This window comes from Gopherus flavomarginatus, chromosome 3 (assembly GCF_025201925.1).
Source record: "Gopherus flavomarginatus isolate rGopFla2 chromosome 3, rGopFla2.mat.asm, whole genome shotgun sequence".
Classification (NCBI taxonomy): domain Eukaryota; kingdom Metazoa; phylum Chordata; order Testudines; family Testudinidae; genus Gopherus; species Gopherus flavomarginatus.
In genome coordinates, this window is record NC_066619.1 from 101,220,827 (window position 1) to 101,238,729 (window position 17,903).

At 50.6% G+C, this 17,903-nt stretch overlaps 1 protein-coding gene across 1 annotated transcript in view; it reads left to right on the forward strand.

Annotated features, from left to right (window-relative positions):
- VPS13A (vacuolar protein sorting 13 homolog A) overlaps positions 1–17,903 on the forward strand; it is a 322,609-nt gene that overhangs the window by 238,355 nt on the left and 66,351 nt on the right. The window contains exons 53-57 of the mRNA XM_050945432.1: positions 437–672; positions 8,292–8,445; positions 9,432–9,578; positions 9,877–9,958; positions 12,056–12,125. Coding sequence (XP_050801389.1) covers positions 437–672; positions 8,292–8,445; positions 9,432–9,578; positions 9,877–9,958; positions 12,056–12,125 — 689 coding nt within the window. The remainder of the gene's footprint in view (positions 1–436; positions 673–8,291; positions 8,446–9,431; positions 9,579–9,876; positions 9,959–12,055; positions 12,126–17,903) is intronic.

Consider the following 17,903-nt stretch of genomic DNA (forward strand, 5'->3'; position numbering starts at 1 on the left):
GCTTCTCCAGTAGTAAATATAGATTTCCTCTTCTTTTCATTGTTTCTAATAAAGCAGAAACAAATACTTTAACTTCTGATGTGTTTGCATTAGTTTAATCAATGATCAACATCTGCATAGCTCACATAGGGGAAATATTTGCACTTGTCCATATTCTTAACTTTATTCCCATTTGTTCCTTTGTCTTAATGAGTGCGTGCATAATTGAGGTCTCGCTTCATGATTCAAATTTTTACTATTTTTGAATTTCATAGAATGTCCTTATGAATATGACCTGTTTTCTTCCATTCTTACCCTCTCCAATGTCCTACCTTCCCAATGTAGCTTTTATTTGTCAATGTCTGTGTTGGTACAGAATTTACATTTGTTTGTCAAAGTAGAATGAAGAGTTGCAAACTTTTGGTTTTGTTTTTTTTTTTTTCTTCTCCTCATGTAGGACATGATGGACTCTCTCATCCTGGATGATAAAAAGAGAGTTTATTTAGTTTCATTTTTTGAAGGCTTGCAACGTATTATCCTATTCACTGAAGATGAGAGTGTATTTAAAGCAACATATGAAAGTGAAAAAGTAGAACTAGCAGAACAAGAAATTGTTCTATCATTACAAGATGTTGGAATTTCTTTAGTTAACAATTATACAAAGCAAGAAGTGTCCTACATTGGAATTACAAGGTAAAGTAATCTATTTGGTAGGGAGTCACTCTAAGCATTATTTCAAGTATTTTAAACTCAGCTAGTTTTATTTTTAGTTTTATACTTTTAGGTCTGATCTAGTCTTGTTGTTAGTACTAAATCACTGTGTGTTTGTAGGCTATACTTGGAATTCCATTTCCATTTAGTTTTATGCTTCAAATTGATATGTGCTTTGTATTCATGTACAGTATGTTATATTAAACTTTCTGCTGCACATCTTCCCTCCTCATTCATCACTAATGGTAATACCTCCCACCTGTGGAATTTGAAAGGAGTCCACACTGGTGTATACTCCAGGTCTAAGACCTACCCTTCAGCTTAGGCAACCAGATTTTCTTCTTCCAACAAGGGAACAAGTTAGTTCAGTTTCTCCCAACCAGTATGTTTTATAACTAATTTTTATGTTTTTGTGCACAAGCAACTTCATTTTAGCATCTACCTCCTCTCTCCCTCTCTTGAGTTGAGGAATTGCCATAATGTTGAGGCTGTAACCCTCTATTTTCTCCTGTAGAGCACTTCATGAGCAGCTCCCTCTGCCGCCCATCACAGCAGAGAAGCCCTACTAGCATATAACCAAGTCTGAGCTGTGCTATATTTATAAGGACTCTCAGAGGGCAAGCTATGCCTTGCTGACACAAGCCACCAATCCTTACTCATCCAGAAGGGTGACCTGTTCCTCTTCTTTTTCGTCAATACTTTGCACCCAGAATCTTAAAAGAAACAGCTGGTGGTAGCTATTTCAAAGCTCAAGTTGCAAGTTATGCATCTGTATCCATTCAGGGACAAAATCCCAATTAATGTCCTGTGTGGAGAAACAAACGCACTCATAACTTCCCAGGTGCTGGAAATGGTTCAAAATCAGGAGGAACTTTTTGTTCTTCTTCAAGTGATTGCTCACATCCATTCCAGTTAGGTGTGCGCGCTGCGCGTGCACGCTCGTCGGAAACTTTTTACCCTAGCAACTCCAGTGGGCCAGCAGGTCGCCCCCTAGAGTGGCGCCGCCATGGCACTCGATATATACCCCCGCCGGCCCACCCGCTCCTCAGTTCCTTCTTACCGCCGTGTCGGTCGTTGGAACTGTGGAGCGTGGCATTGCTGTCCTCCACGTCCCTAGCTCTCCTTGTTACTACCGTTGTTACTAAGGTTGTTAGTTAGTGGTTGAGTATAGTTAGTTAATTAGTTTGTAGTGTAAATAGTTTTGTACATAGTTGTTCGCCGGTCTGGGCTGTAGCCTTTCCCGGCACCGGGCTCATGCCTGGTTCGCCGGGCTTTAAGCAATGTGTGGCCTGTAAAAAGCCTATGCTAACCAGCGACCCTCACGACGCGTGTCTAAAGTGCCTGGGGGAATCGCACAGATCGGACAAGTGCCGCATTTGCAAGGCTTTTAAGCCCAGGACAAAGAAGGAGAGAGACCAGAGACTCAGGACTCTCCTAATGGAAGCAGCACTTGACCCAGCAGCTTCGCAGGCCGTGATCTCTACGCTGGCAGCGGATCGCACCGGCACCGGAAAGACTCCCCGGCACCGACCTTCCCCGGCACCGGGTGCAGAAACAAGACCATCAACGTCTGCAACTCCAGCCAGGCAGACTCGAATGGAGCGCCCGGCAGCGACATCTGCCGCGGCGCTACCGGCACCGTCGACTCCGGGCCCGGTGGGTCCATCGAGTCCGGTACCGCCGAGCTCCCCCATAAGATCTGGGGTTGAGCTATTGGTCCCATCCACTCCGGAGACCTTCGCCTCGGCACGGGACCTTATTGCCCTGACTGAGTCAACTCAGCCGCCACCCCCAGTACCTCCGGTGCGGGTAGCATCTAGGGGCAAGCCCATGATGACGGCACCGTCTCGGGACTCACGCTCGCGATCGAGGTCCCGACGCCACGGTCGCTCGAGATCCCGCCGCCGCTCGCAGTCCCGGCACCGCTCCCCTCGGCGGTACCGGTTGCACTCGCGGCGCCGATCGACCTCCAGACGGTCACGGTCTGACTCCAGCCGTCGATACCGGCACCGTGACTCTAGGAGCCAGTCTCGCCGTCATTCAGCGCGCCGGTCAACCTCCCGGCACCGAGCTGGTGGCAGGTCCCGGTCCCGGTCGACCTCCCGGCACCACGTCGGTGGCAGGTCCCGGTCCCGATCCCGGCACCGAAGCAGCGGCCGGTACCGGTCCAGATCCCGACACCGAGACAGAACCCAGTCCCGATCCCGGCGCCGCTATGACTCCCGGTACCGATCCCCGGCACCGAGAAGATCTTCGGTGCCGGACGGTGCAGACTCTTATCAGCCGCGGTCGGCCCCGCCATGGCCTTCCAGACAGCCGTCGGTGTCATCACAAGCGGACAGCGTATATGCGCTGGGCACCGACAGACAGGCGGCATTATTCCAGGACCCTCCGCAACAGGACCAGGGTCCGCAGCAGTGGGGGTTTTGGACACCCTGGGCGTACCATCAAGCCCAGGGCCCCCAACAGCTTCCTGCTAGGCCTGCAACGGCGGAGCACAGGGCGCCAGAGGCTTCGTTGTCTCGCCCCCCTCCCTCCCCGGATGGAGAGGAAGGATCGAAGCAGCAAGACCCTGGTCTTGCTCCTGAGACAGAGGCGAGGGCTGAGGGGGACCCCCCACTGGACACTTTCTTGCCAGGGGTCTCCTCATCCTCCTCTCCCGACAAAGCGGTGGCTGGCACTTCCTCCAATAGCCCTCCTCCACTAGATCTCAGGGCACACCAAGACCTCCTTAGGCGAGTAGCACAGAATCTGAGCCTGCAAGCCGAGGAGGTCTCTGAGATCGAGGACCCCGTCGTCAGCATCCTCTCATCCGATGCTCCCACCAGGGTCGCCCTACCCTTCATTAGGACGATCCAGGCCAACGCCAATACAATCTGGCAGTCACCGGCCTCCATCCCCCCTACGGCGAGGGGCGTCGAGAGGAAGTACATGGCCCCCTCCAAGGGCTACGAGTACCTCCACGTTCACCCGACACCATGTTCCCTGGTGGTGTAGTCGGTGAACGAGAGGGAGCGCCACGGACAGGAAGCCCCAGCCCCCAAATCCAAGGAGGCCAGGCGTATGGACCTCCTCGGCCGCAAGGTCTATTCGGCTGGGGCCCTTCAGCTCAGGGTTTCAAATCAGCAAGCCCTTCTTAGCCGCTATGCTTTTAACTCATGGGTGGCAGCGGACAAGTTTAAAGAGCTGCTGCCACAAGAGGCTCGTCAAGAATTTGCGGCGATTCTTGATGAGGGCAAGAAGGTTGCACGAACCTCGTTACAGGCCTCTTTGGACGCTGCAGACTCGGCTGCCCGTACCCTCGCCTCGGGGGTAACGATGCGCCGCATCTCCTGGCTTCAGGTTTCTGGCCTTCCACCGGAGCTCCAATACACCATCCAGGACCTCCCGTTCGAAGGCCAGGGCCTGTTTTCAGAAAAGACAGACCCCAGACTGAAAAGTCTTAAAGACAATCGGGTCATTATGCGCTCCCTCGGGATGCACACGCCAGGAACGCAGCGCAGACCCTTCCGGCCGCAGCAGCAACAGCAGCGTAGGCCATACCCCCAGTTCCGCCAGCGGCAGGACCTTAATAGGCGCCGCGGCAGGAATGGAAGGCATAGACAGTCGGGGAACCAAGGGGGGCAGAATCAAAGCTCCTCCAAGCCCCCGCCTGGGCCCAAGCCTTCGTTTTGAAGGTGCGCCCGAGGGCGCAATAACAGTTTCCCCCACGGATCCTTCCCCCCCGTTTTCCAACCGCCTTTCGTTTTTCCTCCCGGCGTGGACCCAAATAACATCGGACCGCTGGGTCTTACGCACGGTGCAGACGGGATACCGCCTGCAGTTTGTATCATTTCCTCCCTCCCGCCCCCCTTCCTCGTCACTCTTCAGGGACCCCTCTCACGAGCAATTCCTTCGGCAGGAGGTACAGACGCTCCTCAACAAAGGAGCTATAGAGGCGGTTCTGGAAAACGAGAAAGGCAAGGGGTTTTATTCCCGCTACTTTCTGATCCCCAAGGCCAAGGGAGGCCTCAGGCCTATCCTCGACCTGCGAGAGCTCAACAAGTACCTAGTGAAGTTGAAGTTCCGCATGGTATCCCTGGGGACCATTATCCCATCCCTGGATCCGGGAGACTGGTATGCCGCCCTCGACATGCAGGACGCTTATTTTCACATTGCCATTTGGCCACACCACAGACGTTTCCTTCGATTCGTGGTGGGCCGCCTTCACTACCAATTTGCAGTCCTCCCATTTGGCCTTTCTACGGCTCCGAGGGTATTCACAAAATGCATGGCCGTCGTTGTGGCACATCTTCGGCGCAGTCGTATCCACGTGTTCCCTTACCTAGACGATTGGTTAATTCGGGGCACGTCGGAGCTACAGGTTTGCAGCCACGTCCGCAGGATCACCGGCCTGTTTGCTACCTTAGGCCTCATGATCAATGTGGACAAGTCCACCCTGCTCCCCACGCAGAGGGTGGAGTTCATTGGGGCCGTCCTGGACTCCACCATGGCCAGGGCCCTTCTGCCGTTTCCAAGGTTCCAGGCGTTGTCGGCGATCGTTCAGCGATTGCGGGCAGCCCCCTTAACATCAATACGGACATGTCTAACCCTGTTAGGCCACATGGCAGCATGCACATTTGTGACCGGTTACGCTCGGCTCCGCATGAGGCCCCTCCAGTCGTGGCTCATCGCACATTACCGGCCGGCAAGACAACCACTAGACATGCTAATCACAATCCCCCAGGAGGTGTTGGATTCTCTCAGCTGGTGGCTAGACCAGTCCGTAGTGTGTGCGGGGCTCCCATTCCACCCACCCCAGCCCTCGGTGTCCCTAACGACGGATGCCTCGGATCTCGGCTGGGGGGCCCACCTGGGATCCCTGAGAACACAGGGCCTGTGGTCCCCGCAGGAGGTGAAGCTGCACATCAACATGCGGGAGTTGAGAGCGGTCCGCCTTGCTTGTCAAACGTTCTGTCACCAGCTTCGGGGTTGTTGTGTCGTGGTGTTTACTGACAACACGACGACCATGTACTATATCAATAAGCAGGGCGGCACCAGATCCTCTCCCCTATGTCACGAGGCGATGCAACTCTGGGACTTTTGTGTAGCCCACTCCATTCACCTCACGGCTTCCTTCCTCCCCGGAGTACGGAACACGCTGGCGGACCGCCTGAGCAGATCCTTCCTCTCACACGAGTGGTCCCTTCGCCCGGACGTCGCCCTCTCGATCTTCCAGAGGTGGGGTTGTCCCCGTGTGGACCTCTTCGCGTCCGGGGGGAACAGGAAATGCCAGGCGTTCTGCTCTTTTCAGGGCAGGGATCCCGGGTCTATAGCGGACGCCTTCCTTATTCCGTGGACGACCCACTTGTTCTACGCGTTTCCCCCGTTCCCGCTGGTCCACAGGGTCCTTCTGAAGGTGCTCTGGGACAGGGCCCGCGTGATCATGGTAGCCCCGGCGTGGCCCAGACAGCATTGGTACCCCATGTTGCTGGACCTGGCCATAGCCGACCCAGTTCCCATGCCCCTTCACCCGGACCTGATCACCCAAGAACACGGAACTCTCTGTCACCCGCACCTACAGTCGCTGCACCTAGCGGCGTGGCTCCTGCGTGGCTGACCAGTTCTGAGTTGCGCTGCTCCACCACGGTACGGGAGGTACTCTTGGGCAGCAGGAAGCCTTCCACTAGAGCGACATACTCGGCCAAGTGGAAGCGTTTTTCCTGTTGGTGCGTGGAGAAAGGTCTCCGCCCGATGGAAGTTTCGGTGGCCAATATTTTAGACTATATTTGGTCCCTCAAACAACAGGGCCTGGCGATATCGTCCTTGCGGGTCCACCTGGCAGCTATCTCCACCTTTCACCCGGGTGAGGATGGCCGCTCCGTTTTTTCTCACCCGACGGTGACTAGATTCCTGAAGGGGCTGGAACGTTTGTACCCTAACGTCCGACTCCCTGCCCCGACCTGGGATCTTAACCTGGTGTTGTCTCGGCTCATGGGGCCCCCCTTCGAGCCGTTAGCTACCTGCTCCCTACTCTATCTCTCTTGGAAGACTGCCTTTCTAGTAGCTATCACCTCAGCTAGACGGGTGTCGGGACTCCGGGCTCTCACGGTAGACCCCCCGTATACAGTCTTCCATAAAGATAAGGTGCAGCTGAGGCCACACCCTGCCTTTCTCCCCAAGGTGGTCTCAGCCTTCCACGTCAACCAAGAGATATTCCTCCCGGTTTTTTTCCCGAAACCTCACTCTTCAGGCAGGGAGCAACAGCTCCACTCGCTTGATGTCCGTAGGGCTCTCGCGTTCTATGTGGAGAGGACCAAACCGTTCCGCAAATCCCCCCAGCTTTTCGTGGCAGTAGCGGACCGCATGAAGGGGCTTCCCATTTCTTCGCAGAGGTTATCCTCATGGGTAACTTCCTGTATCAGGACCTGCTATGAGCTGGCCCATGTTCCTACGGGCCGTGTGACTGCGCATTCTACCAGGGCGCAGGCGTCGTCGCTGGCTTTCCTCGCCCGTGTGCCCATCCAGGAAATCTGTCGGGCAGCGACCTGGTCATTGGTCCACACCTTTACTTCCCACTACGCCCTGGTCCAGCAGTCAAGAGAGGACGCGGCCTTCGGATCTGCAGTGCTCCATGCCGCGACTTCTCACTCCGACCCCACCGCCTAGGTATGGCTTGGGATTCACCTAACTGGAATGGATGTGAGTAATCACTCGAAGAAGAAAAGACGGTTACTCACCTTTGTAACTGTTGTTCTTCGAGATGTGTTGTTCACATCCATTCCACACCCGCCCTCCTTCCCCACTGTCGGAGTAGCCGGCAAGAAGGAACTGAGGAGCGGGTGGGCTGGCGGGGGTATATATCGAGCGCCATGGCGGCGCCACTCTAGGGTGCGACCTGCCGGCCCACTGGAGTTGCTAGGGTAAAAAGTTTCCGACGAGCGTGCACGCGCGGCGCGCACTCCTAACTGGAATGGATGTGAGCAACACATCTCGAAGAACAACAGTTACAAAGGTGAGTAACCGTCTTATCCCAATACAGAGAGCTGTTTACCTGAGGTCAGACTAGGCTTGGCTTTACAAATGTTTGCCATAGTGGTAAAATTATGGTCAAAGAACCAAAACTTCACTGAATCACTATTTTTCTCACAGCAATCACCCATAGCCAGTTGCCAACTAGGATTGCTGGTGGCATGCATTAAATATCTCCAGAACAGTTCTGAGTTATTTCTGAATTCCACAGGTAGGAGGCATTACTTGTTTGTTAGGAATGAAGAGAGAAACTAAGATATTCAGGTAGTAAATTTTTCATTTTGTATCTTGAAAGTAGGGGAAACTCTATAGTTTTTTTTTTTTAACCCTCTTGGATAGATATGCAGCAGCAATCAAAATTGAATATTGCCTAGTACTAATACTAAGTTGCCAATAAATAAATAAAATAACCAAAAAAGAATACTACATGACATTTGGTGTTTTTTGTTTGTCTGTCATGTGTTTTATATGTATTGAGCATCCATGTCCAGCAAAATATTATTTAAAATGATAAAATTGTCAAAATAAACTTGAAACTGCTAATCTTTCATTCTTCTATGTTTACCATTTGTCTTGTTTTCATTTACAAGTTCTGATGTAGTTTGGGAGACAAGACCCAAGAAGAAATCAAGGTGGAAGCCAATGAGCATTAAGCAAACTGAAAAGTTAGAGAGAGAATTTAAAGACTACAGTGAGCTATCTCCTTCAGAAAACAAGATTGTTGAGCTGGAAACAAATGTTATGGTAATATTTGATAGTACTCTTTACTCTTAGATAGATAGATAGATATAGAGGGCGAGAGAAGAAGAAATGTTGGCAATATTTCAGTAGAGTCTATTTGAAAACCTTTCTTTATGTATCTCCAGAAAGGATACAATAAGACCTTGAAAGTTACTGTATCCAATTTGTTTTTAGCCTTTACCTTATTTAAGGGGGCATAACCAATTGCAGGTTGTGTGGTCATAAAGGTCTACACACACATACACAGTCAAGGAGCATTGCACTTCTTCACGTGATATTTAATACAAACTTTTTGACACCACAGCTTTGTCTACTTACGTATTTTGTTATTACATGCTTTAAACAATTGTAAATATTATAACTGCTAACATACAAGCAAATAATAAATGTATAGCTTTACTATAGTAATAGACGGCAAAAGTAACATTATAATTAAATATGTGGCTGATAAGGTGCTGTAGTTAAGATTGCATAATAAAATAGCTGTGCATGTTTCTTTTCTAGGCAAGGTGAATCACTTAAAGCAGTGCTTTATATTATCATACTATAAATATCAAGCAGAACATTCTAAATGTTTTTTTTTTAAATTAAAAAGATCTGAATCTTCCTTTTTCTATATGTAGTATGTTAATATTTAAATACATTTGTGCAGGAAACTGAGTCCAGGCTCCTGACACCTGTAAGTTTATATCTTAAAATGATATTGTTTACCATACTATTGTACATCAACTTTAGAAAGCAATATGTAAATCGATAATCCCTCAAAATAAGTGTACGAACTTAGGTCCTAGCCTTGCTTCTGTTGAAGTTAATGACTATCCCCATTAACTTGAATTGGAGAACATTCTAACATTTAAGCAGTAACACTTTAATATTAGTTTTAAAGTTGACTTTCAATATGTTTAGAGTATAAAATGTACATTTTAAAATTAGAGTTTCTGGCTACTGAAGCACACAGCACACCCATTTTTTTAGTATTAATATTACAGGTTTGTTTAACTCCTAATGGTGGAAACATGAAAATCCAGCAACCAAATGAAATTCCTGTAAGAAGAAACTATTTGCCAGCTTTAAATGTGGAATATAGTACATCTGCGCATCAAAAGTCCTTCAGAGTCCAAGTTTACTGGATACAGGTGAGTCTTCCAAAGAGCTAAAATGTATGAGGACACACTTAGTAAGGTTACTGTTCAAGAATTGTTTGCAATGTTAGGGCTATAGCAATGAGTTTTTCTAGGTTTTGTAACCCAAATGATCTTTTTTCAGAAATATACTGAACACTTTTTGGATCAGTCACTTTTTTTCTTTTGTGTTTGGCATGTGTAAAGGATATTTCAATATTTCCGTATGTTGCTTACCTAGTGTTTCTTTTTTAGTAAACAGTTGATACGTGAATAGCTAACATACATCTTGTCCTGTCCTTACCCTTATCAGATACAAAACCAGATTCTCGGAGCCATATTTCCTTTTGTGTTTTATCCTATTAAGCCTCCAAAGTCCATCACCCTGGATTCAGGTTTGTGGATAAAGTTTAATATATTTCACAGTTCTTGCAAAAATATAAATATATATTTTATGTGCATTTGTAAATGGTTTAGGTTGTCACTATAACCGGAATATAAGTTGGTTTCCTTAAAACAGAAAGACGTGCATGAAAAAGAGAAGGCGTATTTAGGCCACTATCAGACAAAACTGACCATAAAACTTGATAACTACAGAGAAGACAAATATTAGTATTAAGGAATGAATGATCCAGCCCACCCACCTAAAGCCAAATTTATTATGACTAGAAGGCATCTTTGGGTGAAATTCTTAAAGCTATCTTACCCTTGCACTGACAGTTGGACCACCATTTAGTCCTCTGTACACCCCAATGAGCAATGACTCCAACATGGAGAAGCCCTAAAGTGTTTCAGGGAAAGGATGAGGAGGATAGTCTCTGGCTTGTTTAGGGGGTAAATTCCATTACGGACCTGGGCTGGTGTGGGAAAACCCCAGAAGGGATACAAAGTCATTCTCCTCCTCCCCATCCAAGATACTGAAGTGGAACTACACAGTTCCCCTTCCTCCCACTGTGAATTGAGGGATACTTATGATGTTCAGGATTAAGTTTTGCAATCCTAAGAGACTCCAGCTCCCAAAAAGACAGAAGTAAATGTCACCTTCAAAGGGTAGCACTTAATATTGTTCATGAAGCTGTAATTTAGTTATATAGAGGCTGTATTTCTTTTTGCATAAATTTTATAAGTAGAGCTATAAATACCTTGAAGGTCCAGATTAACCTTTTCAATACTCATGTTGTACAATTAAAGCTTTGTTATCCAACATGTTGGGATGGAATGTGGGATGCCAGTAACTTCAAAATTCCGCTTAACTAAGAGGGAAAGAAGGATTTTGGGTGCAAGAGGGGGCTGAGGGTTGGGGTGCAGGATCTAGAAGGGAGTTTGGGGGCAGGAGGGGGCTTGGGGAGGGGGTTGGGGCACGAGAGAGGTGCGGGGTGCAGGCACTGCCTCCACAGCTCCCATAGGCCATGGTTGCCTAGCTATACCCACCTAGGAAATGCAGGGACATGTGGCCGCTTGTTGGGTGCCATCCAAGTGAGCACCGTCTGGATCTGGCATTCCACTCCTGTGACCCAACCCCCTGCCTTGAACCCCCTCCCTTATGCAAACTCCTTCCCAGATCCTGCACTCTGAAAGCCTTGTGGCCATTCCTCTGCCTAGGACCTAGGGTGACCAGATGAAGAAAATATTGGGACACGGTGGAGCAGAAAATAAGAGTGCTGTCGACTGAGCAAAATATTGGGACAAATTGCATCCCAGTTGGGACGCAGGACAACCACCCAAATATCATGACGGTCCTGATTTTATCGGGACATCTGGACACCCTACTAAGACCTGCAGGAAGACATGTCATCATTTCTGGGGAGCCACATGGAGCCCAATAGGGAGCCTACCAGCCCCATGCCAACCATACTATAAACCAGACTTTCACTGAAGACCAGAAATGCCAGTTTATAGTGTTTTCCAGTTGGTAAAGTGGCAGACAACACAGCTTTTACTATATATAGCTAAACTAATGGTCATTAACCATTGGAATAATTTACCAAAGGCTGTGGTGGGTTCTCTATTACTGCCAATTTCAAAATCAAGATAGGATGTTTTGTAAAGATAAGCTCTAGTTCAAACAAGAATTAATTCAGGGAAGTCTTTATTATATGAGAAGTTAAACTAGATTATCAAATGGCCCCTTCTGACCTTATAATATATGAATAAAAGATTAAATTATAGTGTTAGCTATGTTATTATAGACAGCTAAAATATTCTCCAAAGCATTCATTTGCTAACCAGTGAAAATGCTGTATTTCTAAAAGGTGCTTGGCTGGAGTAGAGTTTTTTTGATGTTCCATTTCCTTCTCCTCTTCCCTCCTGCCTGCTCCTCTTACTTCTCCTTCATTTGAATCACGAGTGCCCATTCCTTCCACTGTATTCTATTTTATGGGATTTAAACAGTGCAGATAATCAGGATCATAAAGGCATTTTTATATTCAGGAAAATTTAGTTAATATTTCTTATAAAACCTATACTGACTTCTTGGTTTTACCTCTTTATAGCACCAAAGCCGTTCATTGATGTGAGTATTGTCATGCGGACTGCAGGGCATTCTCAAATATCACGTATTAAGTAAGTACATTTTACATATTCCATTATGGTGGAATGTTTAAACTTTCCAAAACCACTACCTTTTCTTCTAGCAGAAGTACTCTTTCAATGAATAGAAAACTCCTTTGATCCAGCTACTGTTACGTGCTATTTTCCAAAAAAAATTTGGAGTCACATCAACAATACATTTCTGATTGTAACATATAGGAAGATGTGTAGTTTTATGTACTCAGTGAAAAACAGCTAAACTGATTTTGCTCACACTTTTGGAAATAAACTTCACTTGTAGACTGAGACAAAGCAAGGTAAATTTCAACCCAAAAGAAATTAATTTCAGAAAGATAGCAGTTGGGAAAAAAACGGAATGTGGAACTCAGCCTTACTTGACCTGTTAGTTACCTGTGTGAGCACTTACAGTTCTGCATTAGAGCAAGCATTTAACAATGTCATGTATATAGCATTTGTTTAAGTCAAAGGTGCTATATAGTGAAATTATTTCTGGTAATAGCAAATGTGGAGTTCTTATGTTATACTTCTGTTGTTATTCATATTGCCATAGCACCTTGGAACCCTGATCAGAGATCAGGACCTCATTGTGCTAGATGCTGTACAAACACAGAAGAAAGAGATGATCCCTGCCCCAAGAGGCTTGCAGTCTAACGTATAAGACAAGAGAGACCACTGATAGATATAAGACCGATGGGGGAGTACAAGTAAACAAAGAGTACTGGTCAATGTGATACACCGTGAGTGGTCTCTACACACTAGCAGCCTAACTTATCAAATTTTTAATAGTATTCATGGCAAAGGAGAATTTTGAGGAGAGATATGTAGGTGGATAATGAGGTAGGGTTTTTTGGATGTTCACTGGGAGCACCTCCAAATCTTCTTTGACCAGTGTTGGTGGATTTTTGAGGAATTATTTTGTATCTGTAGTTCATAAATAGGTAGTTTTAATACCTTGTGTGTTATTTCATAGTTCTTCTTCGAGTGATTGCTCATATCCATTCCAGTTAGGTGTGCGCGCCGCGCGTGCACATTCGTCGGAAAACTTTTACCCTAGCAACTCGGTGGGCCGGCAGGTCGCCCCCTAGAGTGGCGCCATCATGGCGCTTGATATATATCCCTGCCGGCCCACCCGCTCCTCAGTTCCTTCTTACCGCCCGTGTCGGTCGTTGGAACAGTGGAGCGCGGCTTAGCTGACCTCCACTTCCCTAGCTACTCGTAGTTCTCGTATATAGTTATACAGTTATAATTCTTTTATATATATATTTGTATAGTTATACGTTTTTTTTTTTTTCTCTGCTAACATAGTTAGATTGATAATTGTTAGCGGGGTTCAGGAAGTAGCCCCTTCCATGAACCCGGTGCCGGAGCCCATGCACGGCTCACCGGGTTTTAAAATGGGCTCGGCCTGCCAGAAGCCGATGCCGAAGGGAGATCCACACGACTCCTGTTTGAAGTGCCTCAGGGAATCACTTGACAGCTAAGTACCCCATTTGCAAGGCTTTTAAGCCGAGAACAAAAAGGAGCGGGACTTTCACTTACCCCTCCACCTTGGGCGCCGAGCGATGATCAAGCGGCTGGCAGAAGCGCCTCCTCGGCACCGGACTCCGCCGGTACTGCCAAGGCCTTTCGGCACCGGCCGTCGCCGGCACCGAAGTCGACTCGGCACCGCTCCCTTCCTCCGAGGTTGAGAGAGCCTACAATTCCTGCTGGTGCCTGACGGCTCTCCGGCACGCGCCGTGGTAGAGCCCCCTGCTCCTGCTGCTTCCGTGCCACCTGCACCGCAGCCAGAGAGCTCGTCTATGTCGGATCGCCCGGCACCGACGCCTGCTGAGGCACCAACGACGTCGGCACCGTCGATCCCGGTCGCACAAGGGCCGTAGAATCCGGTGCCTGACGGCTCCCCGGCACGCGCCGTGGTTGAGCTACTGCTCCTGCTGCTTCCGTGCCATCGGCACCGCAGCCAGAGAGCTCGTCTACGTAGGATCGCCTGGCACCAACACCTGCTGCGGCACCGACGACGTCGGCACCGTCGATCCCGGTCCCACAAGGGCCGTAGAATCCGGTGCCTGACGGCTCCCCGGCACGCGCCGTGGTTGAGCTTCTGCTCCTGCTGCTTCCGTGCCAACGGCACCGCAGCCAGAGAGCTCGTCTAGTCGGATCGCCTGGCACCAGCACCTGCTGCGGCACCGACGACGTCGGCACCGTCGATCCCGGTCCCACAAGGGCCGTAGAATCCGGTGCCTGACGGCTCCCCGGCACGCGCCGTGGTTGAGCTGCTCCTGCTGCTTCCGTGCCAACGGCACCGCAGCCAGAGAGCTCGTCTCAGTCGGATCGCCCCGCACCGACACTTGCTGCGACACCGACGACGTCGGCACCGTCGATCCCGGTCCCATAAGGGCCGTAGAATCCGGTGCCTGACGGCTCCCCGGCACGCGCCGTGGTTGAGCTACTGCTCCTGCTGCTTCCGTGCCAACGGCGCCGCAGCCAGCTCGTCTAAGTCGGATTGCCCGGCACCGACACCTCTGAGGCACCGACAACGTCGGCACCGTCGATTCCAGTCCCACAAGGGCCGTGGAATCCGGTGCCTGACGGCTCCCCGGCGCGCGCCGTGGTTGAGCTTATTGCTCCTGCTGCTTCCGTGCCGACGGCACCGCAGCCAGACAGCTCATCTAACTCGGATCGCCCGGCACCGACGCCCACCGAAGCTCTGACGACCTCGGTACCGTCGACCCCGGTCCCATGAGGGCCGTCGAATCCGGTGCCTGACAGCTCCCCAGTATGCACTGTGGTTGAGCCTGCTGTTCCCTCCATGCTGGAGGCATTACCAACGGCGAGGGATCTCATTGCCATGACAGAGTCGATGCTGCCTGACCCCGGCACCGCCGGTGCGAGTAATACAGTCTCTTCATGTGACCATCCTCTGTCAGCACAGCAGAACGGCACCGTTCATGATCACGGTCCCGCAGACACTCCAGATCCTGTCGGCACGCCCGACACCACTTGCAGTCCCGGTGCTGTTTCCTCATCGGTACTAGTCGCACTCGCTGCACCGGTCGGTATCCCATTCGCCGACCCGCTGTCGGCACCGTTCCGACTCCCGGCACCGCGACAGGTACCTTGACTCCTGTAGCCTCTCCCCGAGCCTCGAGATCTCGGTCGACCTCCAGGCACCATTCTGGTTGCGGGTCTGGATCTCGTTCCAGGTACCGGTACGCATCCCGGTGCCGAGTTGGGCAAGGTCCGATAGAGTCAGAGACTCTGCCTGTGCCTTCTTTTAGTACCTCCATGGCCATCCGGACACGCATGTGTGTCATCCCACATGCGCAGATCTTATGCTCAGGACCACGATTCTGATATGATGGCCAGCGGGCGCCAGCCCCGAAACCGGCCAAGAGTTCGCTGCCGTCTTGGAGGACGGGGGAAAAGAAAAAGGTACCCAGAGCATCCCTCCAGGCCTCGTTGGATGCAGCAGACTCTGCAGCCAGGACTCTGGCCTTTGGTGTCGCCATGAGGTGCATCTCATGGCTCCAGGTTTTAAACCTCCGGCCGGAGCTGCAGTATGCCATTCAGGATTTACCCTTTGTGGTAAAGGCCTTTCGCGGCAAAGACAGCCCCAGGCTGCCAAGCCTAATGGACAATAGGGTCCTAATGCGCTCTCTCAGCATGCATATGCCAGCGACCAAACGCAGGCCTTTCTGCCCCCACCCGCCATACTCTGTGCCTAGCCAGAGACAGGACTTTGGCAAACGGCGAGGCCAAGGCGGTCGCAGACGAACGTCAGGACCCCTAAAGAGCCCAGGTCAAGGTCCCTTGCAATTACCACTGGGACCAAAGACGAACCTTCCAAGGTGCGCCTGAGGGCGGTGTACCAGTCACAGACCGGGATCCCAATCCCGCTTTCTCCTGGCGTGGCCCTAGTTAATTTCAGATCGCTGGATCCTGCGCACGGTGGAGCATAGATACCACCTCTAATTTGTTCCAGCCCTGTCCCCATTCAGGGACCCCTCTCACGAGCAATTCCTCGTACAAGAGGTGCAGACGCCGATGGACGAAAGGGGCAAGGGGTTTTACTCCCGTTATGCCCTAGTTCCCCACTCGAATGCAGGTCTCAGACCTTCCTAGTCCTGCACGGACTCAACCGGTTTAGGATAAGGTTGAAGTTCTGCACGGTATCCCTGGGAGCCATTATTCCATCCTTGCCTCCTGGGGGCTACTATGCCGCCCTGGATATGAAGGACACGTACTTTCGCTACGCCATCTTCCCTCCGCACAGGAGATACCTCCGCTTTCTAGCTGACTGTCAGTACTTCTGGTTTACGGCCATAGTCGCCGCCTACCTTCGCTGATGTCGGATATGCGTTTTTCCGTATCTGGACGATTCGCTTATCCGAGGAGACTCTGAGACACAAACCACTCAGCGCGTGGGCATCGTCACGGTCTTATTCACAGGTCGAGGCCTGATGATTACTATAGAGCAATCCACTCTGGTTCCCACGCAGAGGTTGGACTTCCTAGGAGCTATCTTGGTCTCCTACCTAGCCGGAGCCTACTTATCACAACTGCGGTTTTAGGCGATGGCAACAATCATCTGAGGTCTGCAGGCTTTCCCAACGACCTCGGCTCGTACTTGTCTCAGTCTCCTGGGTCCATGGTTGCCCGCAAGTTGGTAACCAAACATGCCAAGCTCCGCCTCCGTCCTCTCCAAGTCCGACTCACCTCGGCGTACCACCCGGACAGGGAGCCAATGGTCATGGTAGTCACCGTTCCCTCGAGCACCTTAGGCTCCCTAGAGTGGTGGCTAACTCCCTCCCTGGTGTGGGCAGGGAGGCGGTTTCCTCCGCCCCAGCCCTCACTGCCCCTGACGACGGACGCGTCATCTCTCTGCTCAAGTGCTCACGGTCACCTCCGAGCTTAAGGCCTTTGGTCTTCTCGGGAGCTGGCATTCCACGTCAATGCCCCAAAAATGAGAGTAGTCCGCCTGGAGTACCAGGGGTTCCAGCGGCAGCTGCGAGGCCGTTGTATCTAGGTGTTTACAGCCAACACAGCGGCCATGTGCTTCATAAGTATCCAGGGAGGGACATGGTCCTCCCCCCCCACTTTTTGTCAGGAGGCCATCCATTTCCGGGACTTTTGCATGGCCTACTCGATGGAGCTGGTGACGTCCTTTCTCCCAGGCGTTCGGAACGTCTTGGCGCTTTGACTCAGCAGGTCTTTCCTGTCTTACGAGTGATCACTCTGCTCCATGTGAGGCGTTCTGCTGTCCAGAAGCGGAGATGTTTCCTCACATAGACCTGTTCGCTCACCGAGAGAGCAGAAAATGCCAGATGTTCTGCTCCTTCCAAGGTCTCTCCTCAGGATCGGTCTTGGACGCATTCCTGATGCCGTGGAAAGGCCAACTCCATTATGCCTTCCCACTGTTCCCACTGGTTCATTAGGTCCTGCTCAAACTCCGCAGGGGCAGAGCGCGCATCATCATGATCACTCCAGAGTGGTCCAGGCAGCACTGATATACCACGTTGTTCGGCCTGTCAATAACAGATCCAATTACCCTGCCACCCCACCCAGACCTCATCACTCAGGGCAACAACAGGCTTCGTCACTCGGACCTGCAGCCTCTTCGCCTCACGGTGTGGCCGCTGCGTAACTGAGCTGGGGTGACAGGAAGCCTTCCACCTGGTCAACGTACCGGGCCAGGTGGAAGCGTTTCTTCTACAGCTGCAATACGCTCGATCTTGCTCCTGCTGAGGTCTCGACCCCCTCTATTTGGCCTACCTCTGGCCTTCAGCGGCA